Source organism: Lissotriton helveticus, chromosome 3_1 (genome assembly GCF_964261635.1).
Source record: "Lissotriton helveticus chromosome 3_1, aLisHel1.1, whole genome shotgun sequence".
Lineage (NCBI taxonomy): Eukaryota > Metazoa > Chordata > Amphibia > Caudata > Salamandridae > Lissotriton > Lissotriton helveticus.
Window position 1 is genome coordinate 333,366,958 of NC_136061.1, and position 15,602 is coordinate 333,382,559.

The 15,602-nt window shown below is 47.8% G+C and overlaps 1 protein-coding gene across 2 annotated transcripts in view; it reads right to left on the reverse strand.

Annotated features, from left to right (window-relative positions):
* Positions 1 to 15,602, reverse strand: part of ITGAE (integrin subunit alpha E) — an 844,898-nt gene that overhangs the window by 276,499 nt on the left and 552,797 nt on the right. For both annotated transcript variants that reach the window (XM_078679953.1, XM_078679952.1), the window contains exon 20: positions 10,723 to 10,848. In XM_078679953.1, the coding sequence (XP_078536079.1) occupies positions 10,723 to 10,848 (126 nt within the window). The remainder of the gene's footprint in view (positions 1 to 10,722; positions 10,849 to 15,602) is intronic.

A 15,602-nucleotide genomic window follows, 5' to 3' on the forward strand; every position in this document is an offset into this window, starting at 1 on the left:
GGTAGTGAAAAAAAGGGGTGACCTATGTCTTGAGCACCCTTAAATGACAGAACATAAATCATGCTGTGACTCGTGACATTCAAATTCATTGTAAAAAACACGTCATTATGTCTCTCAAAAGGTTACGTGTAATTCTAAAAGTTGATGAGGCCACAGTTAGGTATTTCTTCATAGATGCCAAAGTTTTACAGATATCCATAACATAATTGTGAAACACAAGCAAAAGAAAAAACAGCAGTTCAAACCAAAGTGAGTTCATGTAGACATATTTACAATGAGAACGTTCATGCAGTACCCATTGAGTCAGACAATTCCCATCTCTTAACTTATTGTAAAGTTTTCATACAATAAAGGTTAAAGGTTAAAGATCAACAGCAACATTCTGTAAATCAGAGGGACGGTTAGTTCCCTAGGAAGAATTGAAGCTCCTGGTCATAGTTGTTATAAATCCATGTAACAATTGCAACCTACTGAAAGTTACTATACAATTGTTTTATTTACTTTCATCAGCCCTGAAGAGTCGTGTTGACTCCACTTTAACACGATGAAACACGTGTCGGCTGAGCTTGGATCCAATTAAAACATCATTGAAAAAGAATTTGAACAAACAGATCTGCTGCTGTCTTTCATTTGTACCAATACCAATTGTCATTTTGTCTTAAATTTACAGTGCCCTGCAGGATGGTTGGGCGAGATTGATCCGGCAGTGGCTGGGGCTCCGGGGCGCAGCTGTGAGTCGTGATTGCGGAGGCCGGGCCCCCTTCCTACAGGATAAGCGAGGGCTGAGGTGGCTGATTAAGAGGCATGACCTCCAACACGGAGGATGTTGGGGGGCCCTAGGAGACGTCACCCCGCCGTTACCTGCGGTGCACTACTGGACGACTCCGGTCAGTGGCAGTGGCCCCGGAGGCGAGATTACCTGCCCACCCCCTGAAGGAAGCTCCTGAGGCCTATTTTTTTAATTGCCTCACTCGCGGGACTACTGTCTCAGCATCCTTCCCCCCTCTGGGCCCCCCCCCCCAGGATCGCCTGTGAGTGGGCAGTGAGAACCAGCAGGTGAACAGTGGCTATCCTGGATCATAGACTAGCCGGTCTTGATAACGGTTGGTGTCTGGAGGTGTTTGGTCGTGGGCGGGGGGTGAGGCCAGAGGGTCGACCTAGTACCTGGGAGGCGGTGGATGCTGGGTTGACGGAGTCGGAGGTGCTGGGGGGTTGGGGCTGTGGGCACATCTACTGTGCAGGCCGGTGTGGTGGTGGACACTCTGCGTGCTGTTGGGAGTCCTGACCGAGGACTAAAGATGGCATCCAAACCTGAAACCGAGAAGCCCCAATCCCGATTCTCCAAGGGCTCTCGCTATGTCCAGGCTAACAAACTGGACCGCTACACAACGTCCAAAGGGTCCCCGCAAGACTTGAGGAAGGTGCAAGACTCAGGGAAGGAACTGACTGGCAAGCTGGTAGAGCCGACGCTTCTTGATGTTATGGGGGCTATAGATAGGGTTAGAACATCCCTAGGACAGAAAATGGAGTCGCTCGATCATAAGTTAGATACTGTAACCATCGAAGTCAACCTCATCCATGCGGATCTCACCAAAACTAGTGAGAAGGTCAAGTCCCTTGACATCAAAATAACGAGTCTGACAGACGACGTGGCCTCATTGCAGCTGGAGATGTGGGAGCTCAGGCGGGCTGGGGAGCTTGCAAGCCAGAAGCTTGACGACTATGATGGGAGGGCTCGGAGAAACAACGTCAGGATAGTGGGAGTTCCCGAAAAGGCCCCTGATTTATTCGTGGAGGATCTTGTTCTTAAACACCTTCAGCCCAAAGGACTGAGTAACTTCTTTACAGTTGAAAGGGCACATAGAGTCCTGGGCGGAAGGCCATGGCCGGGGGCTCCCCCACGTCCACTGAGTGCGAGAGTACTTAATTTCAGAGAACGAGACGCTATCCTGCAAGCCTCCAGGTCGGGAGGCCCTCTGAAATTCGAAAATGCCAATCTCTCCTTTTTCCCTGATTTTACACAAGCAGTCCAGAGACAACGCCAGGGTTTCCTGGGCATCAAGAAGAGACTCAGGAAGAAGGGTGTGAAGTACGCCATGATGTTCCCGGCCCGACTGCAGATTGAGCTTCATGGGAAATTGTGATTTTTTGAGAATCCTGAAATTGCCTCAGACTGGTTAGACGCGCACCCTGGGCCAAAGTCTGGGATATCGGGGAATATGGAGGGGGTGAAGTGCTACAGCAGGAATAGGGGCGCGACCCTGGGAATGTCCACGGGGTGTCCGATATATGTGTCTTTTCATTATGACTTTAAGAGATGTGTGTCATTATTGAAAGGGAGTTGAGGGGTGGAGGGGTGGGAGGTGGGGGGATGTCCTTTGGAGCTGTCTTCCTCCTCATTACTATCTTTAGTTAGTGGGTTAGTCAGAGTGTGGGGCGACAGGCACACTGCAAGTTGGGGTCAGGCGTAAGCCAGGAGCAAGGGTGCAGGGTGGGGGGAGGAGAGTTGGGAATGTTTTTTCTTTATGTGTTGTTGTATTTGTTGGTGTGTGCTTGTGGGTTCTTTTGTTATTATTTATTGAACTCAGGTGATAACATTGTTGTGATTTGCCTTTTGCATGGGTCCAGTGACACAGAATAGCTGAGGGTCGGAGATGAGAGTGTTGAGTTGGAATGTGAACGGCTTGGGTGACAAGATCAAGAGAGGGATGGTTGGTCAACTTGTCAGGCGACATTCCCCAGATGTCATTTTATTGCAAGAGATGCATTTAGTCGGGAATAGGTGCATGGCCCTCCACAAGGGAGGGTATAAATTGGTGGTACACGCTGGATTCACTACCGGATCTAGAGGTGTCGGTATCCTGGTTAAGAACTCGTTTCCCCTGTCGGTGCAGGCCACGTGGATTGACGAAAGGGGTAGATATGCCGGTGTCTCCGGACAGGTTGGGGGCCGGACGATTACCTTTCTATCTATGTATGTACCGCCTGGCCTCCAGACTGAGACCTTTCAGGATTTGAGTACTATATTCCTTACACTGCCCCTTGGAGGTCTAGTCTTAGGTGGTGATTTTAACTCAGTAATTGATGGGGAGGTCGATCAAAGTCTACCCCGGGCGCTCAGACAGACGCAGAAATGGCTCTCAGAATTCCTTGACACGCTGGTACTGGGGGACAGTTGGCGAGTACGTAATCCGACGTCGACACACTACACCCATGTCTCGGCTGCTCATGGCAGCCTGTCTAGGCTGGACTATTTGCAGCTTCCTGCGGCGATGGCATCCATGATCCAGGAAGTGAGATATCTCGGTCGGGGAATTTCTGACCATTCCCAGTTATGGCTTTCCCTCGCTCTTGAAATACCGACCGTGGGTAGAGTGGCTCCTATTGGTGCCTGGCGGTTAAAAGACCCTCCTATTAAGAAGGAGATTCTCCGGATGTCAGACCGGTATTTTATGGAGAACACGGGGTCGGTAGATTCTGCGCAGTCCCTCTGTGAAGCATACAAAACGGTTGCTAGACTAGAGGTGATATACTGTCTTTGGTGTCAGGGAAGAAGAGGGCAGGCCATGCAGAGGTGGCACAGAAAGAGACGGAAGTTATACTTCTGGAGGGGAAGGTAGCTAGGTCACACACACAGGCAGGGCTCCATTTGTAGCGACTACGGGAGGAGGAGTATAAAAATCTTGTCAGGGATAGAGCGGTGGCTCAGCACAATGCCGTCCAGAGCCGTATCTACGAAGAACACGGCGACAAAGCAGGTAAACTGATCGCATGGCTCGAACACGGGGAACGTGCGTCTAGGTTGGTACCTGAGCTGGAAGGGCTAGAGTCACGCAGGATCACAGAGCAGCAGGCTGTGGCAGATGAGTTCTCTGACTACTACCGGAAGGATTATACGGGCGGTGGTGACTTCACGAAAATGGATAATACCGAAATGATTAAGGATATAGTTATGCCACGCCTGTCGGAGGAAAACAGGAGATATCTTGATTCTGCATTGTCAGATGGTGAAGTAGCCCAATCAATTAGGCAGATACGGTCGGGTAGGGCGACGGGCCCCAATGGGATACCTATTGAGTTGTATAAGTTGAACGCTAATAAACTTGCCCCCCATATCTGTGCCATGTTCGTGGAAAGCAAAGAAAAGGGGGAACTCCCCTATGATCAGCGGTGGCCAATATAGTGGTCATACACAAAGCAGGCAAGCCTCCGACACAATGTTCCTCCTATAGGCCCATATCGCTTCTTAACGTGGAACCCAAGATACTTGCGAAACTTCTGGCCACTAGATAGATTAAAGTGCTTACAACCCTGATCCACGCGGATCAGTCCGGGTTTATGCCGCGCCGTAGCACGGTGCTAAATTTGCGAAGGCTACACGGAGTCCTCGGAGGCTCCTCAAAAATCCATGAGCCAACGGTGCTGGTATCCCTTGATGCCACAATGGCATTTGATAGGGTGGAGAGGAGGTATCTGTGTGCAGTGTTGGCAAAGCTGGGCTTCGGAGATGAATTTATCGGTTGGGTACGCCTGCTGTACGCAAACCCTCTGGCTAGAGTGGTCGTCAACAATTGTAAGTCCAGTGACTTTCCGTTAGTGAGGGGCACCAGACAGGGGTGCCCACTGTCTCCACTGCTCTTCGCGCTCGCTATGGAGCCACTGGCAGCCTGGGTTAGATGGGATAGATCGATACGGGGTTTGAGGTGGACACCTGACTGGGAAGACAAGATCTCCCTGTATGCGGACGACGTTCTGCTTTATCTCACTAACCCCAAGGAATCCTTCCGCAACTTTCTTGATGTGCTTGTTGTTTTTGGCAGTTATTCTGGGTTAGCCATTAATTGGGCAAATTTGGTGCTCTTTGTGTTGGTGGGAGACCCACCGGTGATCACCGCGTCGTGCCCTATGCATATCGAGACGACAGGGTTCAAATATCTTGGTATATTTATCACGCTGGATCCGAAGTTACGGTATGATAATAATCTGGCTTCTCCACTGAGTAGATGCAGGAAAGATGTGGAGCGCTGGAAGGCTCTTCCACTCTCCCTGCTCGGGAGGGCCGTCCTCTTTAAGAGGATGGCTTTGCCTCGGTTCTTGTATGCCTTGCAAAACTCGATGGACCTAGTACCGGCCGCATACTTCAGAGAGATAGAGGCTCTTCAGAGACAGCTCATCTGGGAAGGTGGGGCCTGAATTGCCTTCAATAAACTGATCCTTCCGTGGTATGATGGCGGGATTGGACTTCCATATTTGCGGAAGTACTATTGGGCCTCACAGCTGGCCGCGGTGAACCATATTGTTTATGAACTCCCCGGAGATCCGGGATATGCTATGAACTGGGCGGGATGTTGGATCGAGCTTTGTACGCTAGACCCGGGAGGTTTCCCTTGACTGTCCCGACCGCGCACGCGATACAGGTGTGGCACACAGCCAACAGGTGTCTTGGGTGGCAGGGAAGGTTGACACTCGCCACCCCCCTTTTAAATTCTGAAAAGTTGGGCAGTTTTGGGGGACTAAGGGATCAAAGCAGTATAGTTTACACCACAACAAGTACTTTCGTTATCTGCAGGTTAGACATGCCCTTACCACACATGTTCCCATGGGTACCGAGCTTCCGGAGGCATCTCCTCTTGAGGACTGTGTGCTGGATGGTCATATTCCCGAGAAAACCATCATGTTGATCTATAGGAAATTAGTTAACAACTCGGAGGACCCATTGGTGCGGCTTAGGGCTCAGTGGAGTGCAGATGGGTTCGAACTTGACGATGAGGATTGGACGGAGGCGGTGTTGTCCCCTAAGGTAGTTGCTGTCCAGATGCGGCTCCGGTTGGTGCAGTTAAACATATTGCATAGATCCTACATAACGGGGCCTCGTCTGGTGCGAATGGGGAGAGCTGAGAGTGGAGTTTGTAGAAGAGGTTGTGGAGAAGTCGGTACATTGATACATATCCTTTGGCATTGTGATGCGATCCAGATGTATTGGACAAAAGTCCACGAGGAGTTGGGAGATCTTCTGGGTGCAGAGATGCGACCGATTCAGATGTCTGCTGAATGTGTGGGAGCCAACCAACTTAAATGCGTACCAGAAACAATGGGCGACTCTGGCCTATATGGTGGCCAAATGTAATATTGCTCAACTCTGGGGGGCCAGTCAGCCGCCCGAATTAATAAATGGGCGGAAGATCTTGATTGGTGCATGTTCCGAGAGAGATCGGTGTATGTGGGCAGAGGTTGCCCGCAGAAGTGGGGGAAGGTTTGGGCTGCGTGGAATAGCCACCGAGGAGAAATTTGTGAGCCACCCGCAACGAGATTAGACTTAAGAGCACAGGAATCCCCTTGACCTTACTACTGATCGTTGCTATTTGATCCTGTATTGTGCCGATTTGAATTCATGCTTTGGAACCGAATGCACTCACCTGAGAGTTGATTTCTTTTTTTGTAATGTCTTTTTTGTTTAATAAAAAAAAAAATTTTAGCCAAGTAAAGGGCGTGTTACAGAGAGCGTGATTAATAACCAAAAACCTTGAGTTGTACTGGTGTATTCTTTTTAATGTATTGCAATTTTTTGTTTCACCTTGTTTCATGTGTTTCACATTGATTTGTACAGTCACATGTATTTGTACATTTCACTTGTCACAGCTATTTCACCTAATCATTGAGATGTGCATCTTGGAATGCCTTATTTGTAAAATTTGAAATGAGTGCCTATAACTGATATGAATAAATGCAAAATGTTAAGCATTGTACAATGACTAAATGCATTGTTACTTAGTCTGCTTAATTAAACAGCAGCCTATAAAACTGTTGACAGGGCACCTTTGTTCATTTAAACTATTTCACGTCCTACCCTCCCCACATAACAGACGTAACCCCCCTTTAGATACCCTGTGTCAATCAGAGCGGTGACCTGGGATCCGGCGATCTCGAGGGTGCACGTGGGCTGTGGGCGCCTCTTCCGTTTGAGGTCACTGGCAAATGAAATAAGGTAGCACTCGCCTTCTCCATATGTAGATGAGTCTTCCAGGTACTGCCTTTGCTGCACCGAGGCTCTGGGCGTCTCTGGTATTTTGGGATCCTCAAGCGATAAGTGCTTGACGGACTTGGACGGTGCCCCCGGGTTGCTTTATCCTAGGTACGTATGGCATCTATTCTTTCGGTTTTAATCGTTACTGGTTTCTCCGCTTGTTGGGTTATGGCGATGTCCATCACTGTCGCTCTGGCGTCAGATAGCTCATGCGACCGTGCCATCCTAGGGATGTCTTCGAGGTTGATTCCTGGTTTTTGCAGGATGAGGGTCCGAAGGTTCTTGTTTTGGCACCCCTGGATTACTTGGGCTCTTACGTATTTTTTCTGGTCGTTGTCCTCGCATGTAGTCGTCAGCTCTCATAGCCATGCATGGAATGCATCCATGGACTCCCCTTTCCTCTGCCGCGCTAGGAGCAGCTTGAATCGTTCATAATCGAGGTTCAGCTCAGGATCGAAGCGCGGGTTCAGGGCCCTGACTGCCGTGTTGTAGTCATTGGGTGCCCCGATGTTGGGTAAGTGAGCAAACAACTTATATATCTCTTTCCCTGCAAAATTCAACAGTAGGGACCTCTTGATTGCACTGTTGGTTTCCCAAGTGGCTGCGAAGTAGTTGTCTAACCTGCTGATCAAGAGGGTCCATCTGGGGGATGTGGTGGCTGGATCTATTAGCTCGCTGAATGGGGGCAGGGCATTTATTTGGGAATGCTGCGGCGTGGGCTACATGACTGGGTGCCCCGCTTGTTGTATAGGCTGAACATTCTGTGGTGCTGCCACTGGCGTCCTTTCAGTCGACACACTGCCCAGGACGTGTGGGAGGACTCCAGCTGATGCGTGGGAGCAGGAGAAATGAAAGGCAACCACTTTTGCACTTCTAGCATGAAGTTTCATACACACTCAGGGTGCTGGCTGGAGGGTGTACTGCATGTGCGCCTGTCTCCTCTTCATCCAGGCTCACAGGCTCCAACTGGGCTCTCGTATGGAGCATCAGAGGCGTGATGAGCATGGCAGCAGAGGAGTGGGGCCCAGGCAGGGGACACTACCTGGCTCGTGGGCGTCGTAGGCGACAGCACGCTCGGCCAACACAGGCCACGTAGCTTGCTTCGGTGGAGGCTAGATGGACACAACACACATTCCGGGCTCTTGCTTGTGGCAGTGTGCCCTCCACCTCGCTGATCCACAGGTACAGGAGGTTAGTGAGGGATGGGTGTAGAGAGTAGCAGCACGTGGGTTGTGCCGTGAAGGATGCCCACCCTCATCGCCAGTGTGACAGGCCTTGTGTGGTTTCGTTCTAGCAGGGAGAGGACAACAGAGACATGCAGCCACACAGAGTAACAGTCTGGGCCTGAAGTCTTGAGATAACCTCCACCCGTTAATTTAAGCTCTCTGGCCATGCCTGACCAGAGAGTGATACAATGTGTGTAAGCCCTTCCGGGTTGCAGGTCCGGAGTCACCCTCCCTGTGGAATCTAAACCACTACAGCAAGGTCGCAGTAAAACAACTTTTTCCAGAGCCCTAGGCCTCCTCCAGCAGCTTATTTCAGCCCAGTTGCTGGTAGAGATATGTTACTGCGGATGAGGCAACCAAACAGTTTGACAGTTACAAAATGCACCCAGACAACCCAAAAGAGGTTCACCCCAGCTTTCTCCACGAAGGAATAGTGTCAGTTGTCCACAATTGGTCAGTGTATATTCCAAGGGGACAGACTGTTTCTTTTTTTTCTAGTCAGTTATGGAGTGCCAAATGATGTATATTCGAGGAGTGAGGGCAAGGTATTCCATCAGGGTTATCTTGTCACCGGGCAGTTATGCACACTGTCCTTCTAAAGCATCAAAAGCGCATTGCTCAGTCTTTTGTTCTCCTGCCTGTGGCTGACGTAGATTGAATACACCCTCCTAGATTGGGTGCATGGAAATTCAAGGTGAAGCTTTATGTAAGGGTCATGTCTTTGAGGTTAGAAGACGGGGGACCATCCTTCTTTTTCGATCTTTGATGTGTCTTCGGAAAAGGCACCACCTACACTTTACATGAACACAGCATGAAGTACATGCAGACCGCTAGTCCCAACTCACCACATACACATGTGTTAGTGAAGCAAAATAGAAAAAGTGTTCTGGGTGCATTATACTCAGTGGGGGTCAGTGGCCCTTTTCTTTGTGGTACAAGTTAAAAAGCCAACTTTCCTTCACATCACATTTCAGTCTCACTGTGTCATGCTGAGGGGACAGTTGATGCCCTCTAATATTGGTGGTAGTACACTTTGAGTGTCCCACTGGCCACCACAGACATGCCCATTTCTGCTGAAGTATTAGAAAAATGGAACTCAGACTGTACTAACAGATTGTCAAGTTTACTGAGACAAAGATACAAGGGACAATCAGAAAAAGCAACAAAGAAAAAAAAATTGTACTCAGAGTGCTGGAACATTCAGTGCTGCAAATTCGCAAAATATTGAATGGAAGAATGACACAATTTATGCATTACTTCTAGTTAATTATTTTTCCTATGATATCTAGTATTCCCTAGCTCCCTATATAGTCTACGCAAGTTATTTCGAATTTGTTTTACAATTGAAAGAACTACATGCTGTAAAGTTACGTTAATCAAAGCTTATTTTTCAGGATTGCTTTGAAGACAACACATTTCCAATTGTGGACAACTGACACTATTCCTTCGTGGAGAAAGCTGGGGTGAACCTCTTTTGGGTTGTCTGGGTGGATTTTGAAACTGTCAAACTGTTTAGTTGGCACAGCCTTCGCACCTTCTCTCTTACCTAGAAAGGGAGAACCTTCTTCGCGCTTCCCAAACCTGGTTTCCTCCAGGACATGGAACGGAAACTGCCTTATTAGCACTTGTCGAAATAGTCTCCACCTGGCCTACAAGAATGGGCTCTATGCCTGCCCCTAAATCAGAGATAAAGAGCCTTGGTGTCTGGCTTGATTCCGAGCTCGGTTTTAAATTCAAGCCAGAAAGGTTGTTTCCTCTTGCTTTGGCATTCTAAGAATGATGTGCAAAGTGCTCCCCTTGTTACCACCTCAGGTCAGAAAGCTTGTAGTCCAGGCGCCTATTTTATTAGGCTTGGACTACAGAAATGCCTTGTACCTTGGTGCCCTTAGCTTGGTGCTGGCCAAACTTCAAATGGTGCAGAACTGTGCGGCTAGGATTCTCATGGGAATTTGTAGCCGCCAAACAGCAAGGCCGGCCTTAAAGGCTCTCCACTGGCTTCCAATACTGGAAAGAGTCCAGTTCAAAGCCCTGTGCATTACTCACAGGCTGATAGGAGGGAAAGGACCTGCAATTATTTCATCCTTGGTCCAGCCCTACCTAGCCAATAGAGCCCTTCGCTCTAATGATCTTCATCTGGTCTATGACCCCAGAATTAAGAGGGCTAGATACGGCGGCCGTTCATTTTCTTACAACAACACCAAACTGTGGAACTCACTCCCTCTGCAGCTACAAAAGGAACCCAACCATATGGCCTTCCATAAGATGCTTAAAACTTGGCTTTTTCCCAAATTATCCCACCTCAGCTTTAAACCAGTAATGCCCACAGTGCTGGGATGCCCTTGGGTAACCACGCTCTTTATAAATATTGTTTTCATTTCAGTTGAGTGGAACAGTCCACCCTCCATCACAGCACCCAATCAAGTTTTATTAAGTGCAGAGGCGGACGCCTCCTAATATCAATAAAGTCCGTACCTCGAAGTACCTCTGGGTGGTTTCATACTTATCCAGGATCGGAGCTGGCAGATCCCTCTTCCGATCCACCGTCAGGGAATAGCTGATGCTGATGTTGATGCTGGTGAAACAGTCATACTTGCATGGCTATAAACATTTAAAATATGAAAAATAGTATGTTAAAGTTGCATTTCCTATTTATAGTAGGATGCTGAGAATTCATGTGTAAACAAAGATGTACAATGTAAATAAATCAAAATACATGGAACCAAACGACGTCCATGTTTAGCTGGCTCGTAAAACACTCGATTGACAAAGAATGGTTTCAGTTTCCATGGTGATATGATCTATCAATAGATTTTATAAGGACAAGAATGGACTTGTTGCTTCAGAGGAAGTCATGCACTATGGACATTACGCAGGTCCATATTCTTTGGCTGACACCAAAGATAAAAGAAAACACCGGAAAAGTCTTCCTAGTATAATTTTTACAGGATGCAAAACATGGTAAACTGAGGTTCATTAAAGAACAGTAATTACATTTTTAGAGGCCAGCGTAATAGGGGGAAACAGCGATCATTTTTTGAAGATTATTCAAAAGAGTAATCACATCAAAAAAGATGCTTAACTTTTGATGTAAGAGGACCATTAACATACCAGATGATCAGTAGGATTAAAGACTTGCATTGCAGTATGAATTATGCCCCCCCACTCTATTACTCTATGTGAGAATTCTAATTGGTAGATTTACAAACGTTTTACAAAGGCGCTTAAGAGGCGCAATCCAACACAAACGTAATGCCTATTTACTAAAAACGATAGAGGTTCACAAGCTCAATGTTAAGTTAAGTTGCACAATGTCAGTGCAACGTCTAAAAGATTAGTAAATCAATCCATGTTAGGGTTATCTGATATATACTTGAATCTGACTTAAAAAAGGGAATTTGGATCAGCCCCCTGTGATTATTGCAAGGTTGGAAGTGTTAGTCATACTATGGAATATAGAGACGGTAAAGTAGTCTGTCAGTTTTGAATGTTCATGGCAGATGAGTTTGACCAGCGATTGTTGAGTTTTCCTAGTGATGGTCAGCAAACTCTGTTTTTCTCCCTTTGTGCTCTAAATGATGGTGACCACATGGTCCCTTCAGCTATTGCTCTTTTGAAGAGTTTTTCACATGTTGGATCAGACCAAGGGACAACATGTAGAGAAATAAAGCAGCACATGCTGGATTCAGTGGTAGGATGGGCCAGGGCTAGAGTGGTAGAGAAAACAACAACATCCCTAGTTATTACAATATCCCGGCTGACATACCCATTGACTGTGAGGGGAGACCCTACCTCTTAGATGGAGGCACATGAATGTAGTGATTTGGCAACCATATTGAGTTATCCCTTCATACTCAAGTGCCTCATCGGAGAACCTGTAACGTACAAAGAGGGCTAGACACCCCTTACCTATTGATTTCAGACTGCTCACCCTGTCCTGATGATGATCTTGACTATATAAAGATGGAAACGTCGTTGACCCTCCAATGAAAATCCCTCATTGTATTTATCGTTATGGATTTCTTGTTGTTGTCTCTGTGATATTCCATGTGTCTTCACTTTCACCTAGTCACGTTACGTACTTTTGTCACTCATGTGAGCACCTGAACATGTCTGTAAAAAGCTTATTTGCAATCTCTATGATTAAAAGTGCACATGTTGCCCTACATACAGTGCTCCCCAAGTTATTTAGTAACTGAAATATAAACCCCCCATCCCCTTTTATGTATCACTGGACCTAGGGGCCGATTAGGATGGCGGTGAATCTGCATCCTCCGGGCCGGCGGAAGCCACTGCCGGCCTGGAGGATGCAGATTCACCGCCGCGGCCACAGAAAACACCCACCACCAGATTAGGATGGCGGTGGGATTGCGGTGGGACCAGCGGCAGACGGCAGGTCCGTCCGCCGCTGATCCGCGGGGTGTGGAGGGTTATTTGGTGGCGGTGTCTGCAAGACACCATCAGCCAAATTACGATGTGCATTGAAAAATGCTTTTCCACGGCGGCTTTTCCGCCGTGGAAAAGCATGTGGTCTTTGGTGTTTGGGGGCCCGTTGCGGGCCCACAGGGTGTCGGGGGTGGGGGGTGCACATGGGGGGTATACATGCACAAAGCGGCAGGCACCGTGCGGCCACAGAAAACACCCACCGCCAGATTAGGATGGCGGTGGGATTGCAGTGGCACCAGCGGCGGACGGCAGATCCGTCCGCCGCTGGTGCGCGGGGTTTGGAGGGCTATTTGGTGGCGTTGTCTGCAAGACACTGTCAGCCAAATTACGATGTGCTTTGAAACATGCTTTTCCACGGCGGCTTTTCCGCCGTGGAAAAGCATGTGGTCTTTGGTGTTTGGGGGCCCGTTGTGAGCCCCAAGGGTGTCAGGGGGTGGGGGGTGTAAATGGGGGGTACCTATGGTACTCCCCAGCATTTACATGCACAAAGCGGCAGGCACCTGCCGCTTTGTGCATGTAAATGTAAAACATGCATTTTTAACCTTGCGGCGGGTGCTGCTTCAAGCAGCACCTGCAGCAAGGCTAAAGATACGGGATGTGACCGCCAGGGTGGCGGTCACATCCTAATTGCACCGGAGCGACCGCCGCTGCCTCTGCGGACGGTCCCTCCACCTCGGGGGTGGCGGACGGACACAGGTCCGTCCACCATCCTAATAGGCCCCCGAGTTAGGCCACCCCTGAAACATTGTACTCCCTACATACATTACAACGCCAGGTTCACCTAACGGGGTACCCTTGTTTTTCTTAACCTTGCAACTGGACAGAGAAGCATTGTTCAGCACCTTTGCACTTTTACACATTCTTAGCTAATCATTTGAAATATTATTTAGATATAGACCAGAACTTTCGCGACCTACCAAAAATTGTCTCACGACCCATTGGTCAATCCCAACACACAGCTTGGGAAAAGCTGCCTTAATCCAAATGTAGAAACACTTAACTGGCTCCAAGGTGCAGCCAGGTACTAGATGGTCCTAAACAAGACAAGTGGAGTGTTAACAAGAACACCTGCATCTAACTGCACTATCAGAAAACAAAGAGGGGCTCTCTGTTTTGTAGATGATATGCCACATGACCTACTGAGACTACTGATCCTTTCTGCTGCCTATTAATCTGTAGACCATGGCAAGCTGCTCCAACAGTTGAGAGAATCACTGCTCTATAATGTATCAAATAATGTATCCAGAATCACACTTTTCAAGTCAAAAGAGTCAAGCAAGTGGTCCAGGATTAGGGCTGCATGTTGTGTACCTGAGAGAGCTTCCCTCTGGCATTGGTGTTTGGCCAGTGCTCGGTTACAGCACTACCTACAGCTCCAGACGTAAGCTGTATACCTGGAAAGGGAAATTGGGAATAAGGTTAGGGACTACAGGGTGGAGACACCTCATCGAATGATGCCAAAACAAGGTGCGGACTCAAGAGTAATGCTGCTGAAATTGTCCCCTGTGATGGCAGAAACAGCAAATATATCAGTAGCCAGTCTTCAGGTCCCACATGGCACCAAATTCCATGTATCCTGCTTCCTAAGAATCTCCACTGCCTGCCAGGCATGTTGCAACATAATCTACAACGTCTCTCTAAAACGCTCATTAACAAAACTAATCAGCTGGAGCATGCTGTATCATTAATAAGCAAGAATATATGAAACATGTATTCGTAGCAATAAAGTGGCTCCTAAAAGTTCAGATTTAAAGTTAAATTATCTGCGCCATGCAGACAAGTCCCTGGTAAAAGCATTATGTTCTAATAAAGAGTCTGCACTCGAAGGGCTGCTGCTCGTCCAGTGATTCCTTGGACACCAGGACCCCACACTCCATCATAAACATCTTGACCAAGAGCAAAAGGTGTAAAAACACACAAAGGAGAAAGAAGAGGAAGGAAAATTCTGAACAATCATCACAAGGGAGAATACAGGAACCTGTAAGAGTGAGATGAGGGGACGGAGAGTGTCTAGTAGTGGATTAAAGAGGCATGAGGTGGATTCAAGACTACCCTTCAAGTGCCAATATTTATTAGAACCGGCCGATGGGTTCCGAGAAGAGCTTTGGGCACCGGCCTCATCCTCTTATAAATTAAGCACTGCCGCTCTCTTTTTCATCTGTGACAGAAGCGTTGACACTGGACCCACACCTTAAATGGATGTAGTGCCCCTCTTCCCCCCGGGAAAATGCCCAATGGGAAAAAAGGCCAATCCGGCTCTGAATAGAGGATAGGAATTTAGACATTCTATATTACGACCCCTGAATCAGAGGCAGTAGCATAACTGTTTTTACCCTTCTAAACCTTCAAAGGTTGGTACTGGACTCAGTACATTGTGCACCTCACACATGTTCTTGCTCAGCTACAAGTCCACACTCCCCGGCCAATCATTCTTAGGGGCATATTCTCAAGGATCTATCGCTGAGTTATTGGCACTTTATCGCAGCCAAAGTCACGATAAATGGACCGTCCCATTCACAACCTGGTGCTAACAGCCGATAACACCAGTTTACCTGCAGTAGCAGCCGCAAAAAACATCTCCACAGATGAGCACAGCAACTATTGCTATTGCAGAGTAGGCGTTCCTGTGCAAAAAAACGCAAGCCCCGAGAGGGCAACAATGCTCACCGCCACCACCCCCAGGACACCACCCCCCCACCGGATCACTGACACAATATCGACCGAAAAAATATCGACCTACAAAAAAATCGACGTGGGAATATCGTAGACAAGAATATCGACAGCCTATCTAAGACATGGTAAGTACAAAAATATCTAAACTAAAATATAGATGTCAAAAATATCGTAATTAAAAATATAGTTTATTAATAAAAAAAAGTGTAAAATAAAGTAAATAATAGATATAAAAC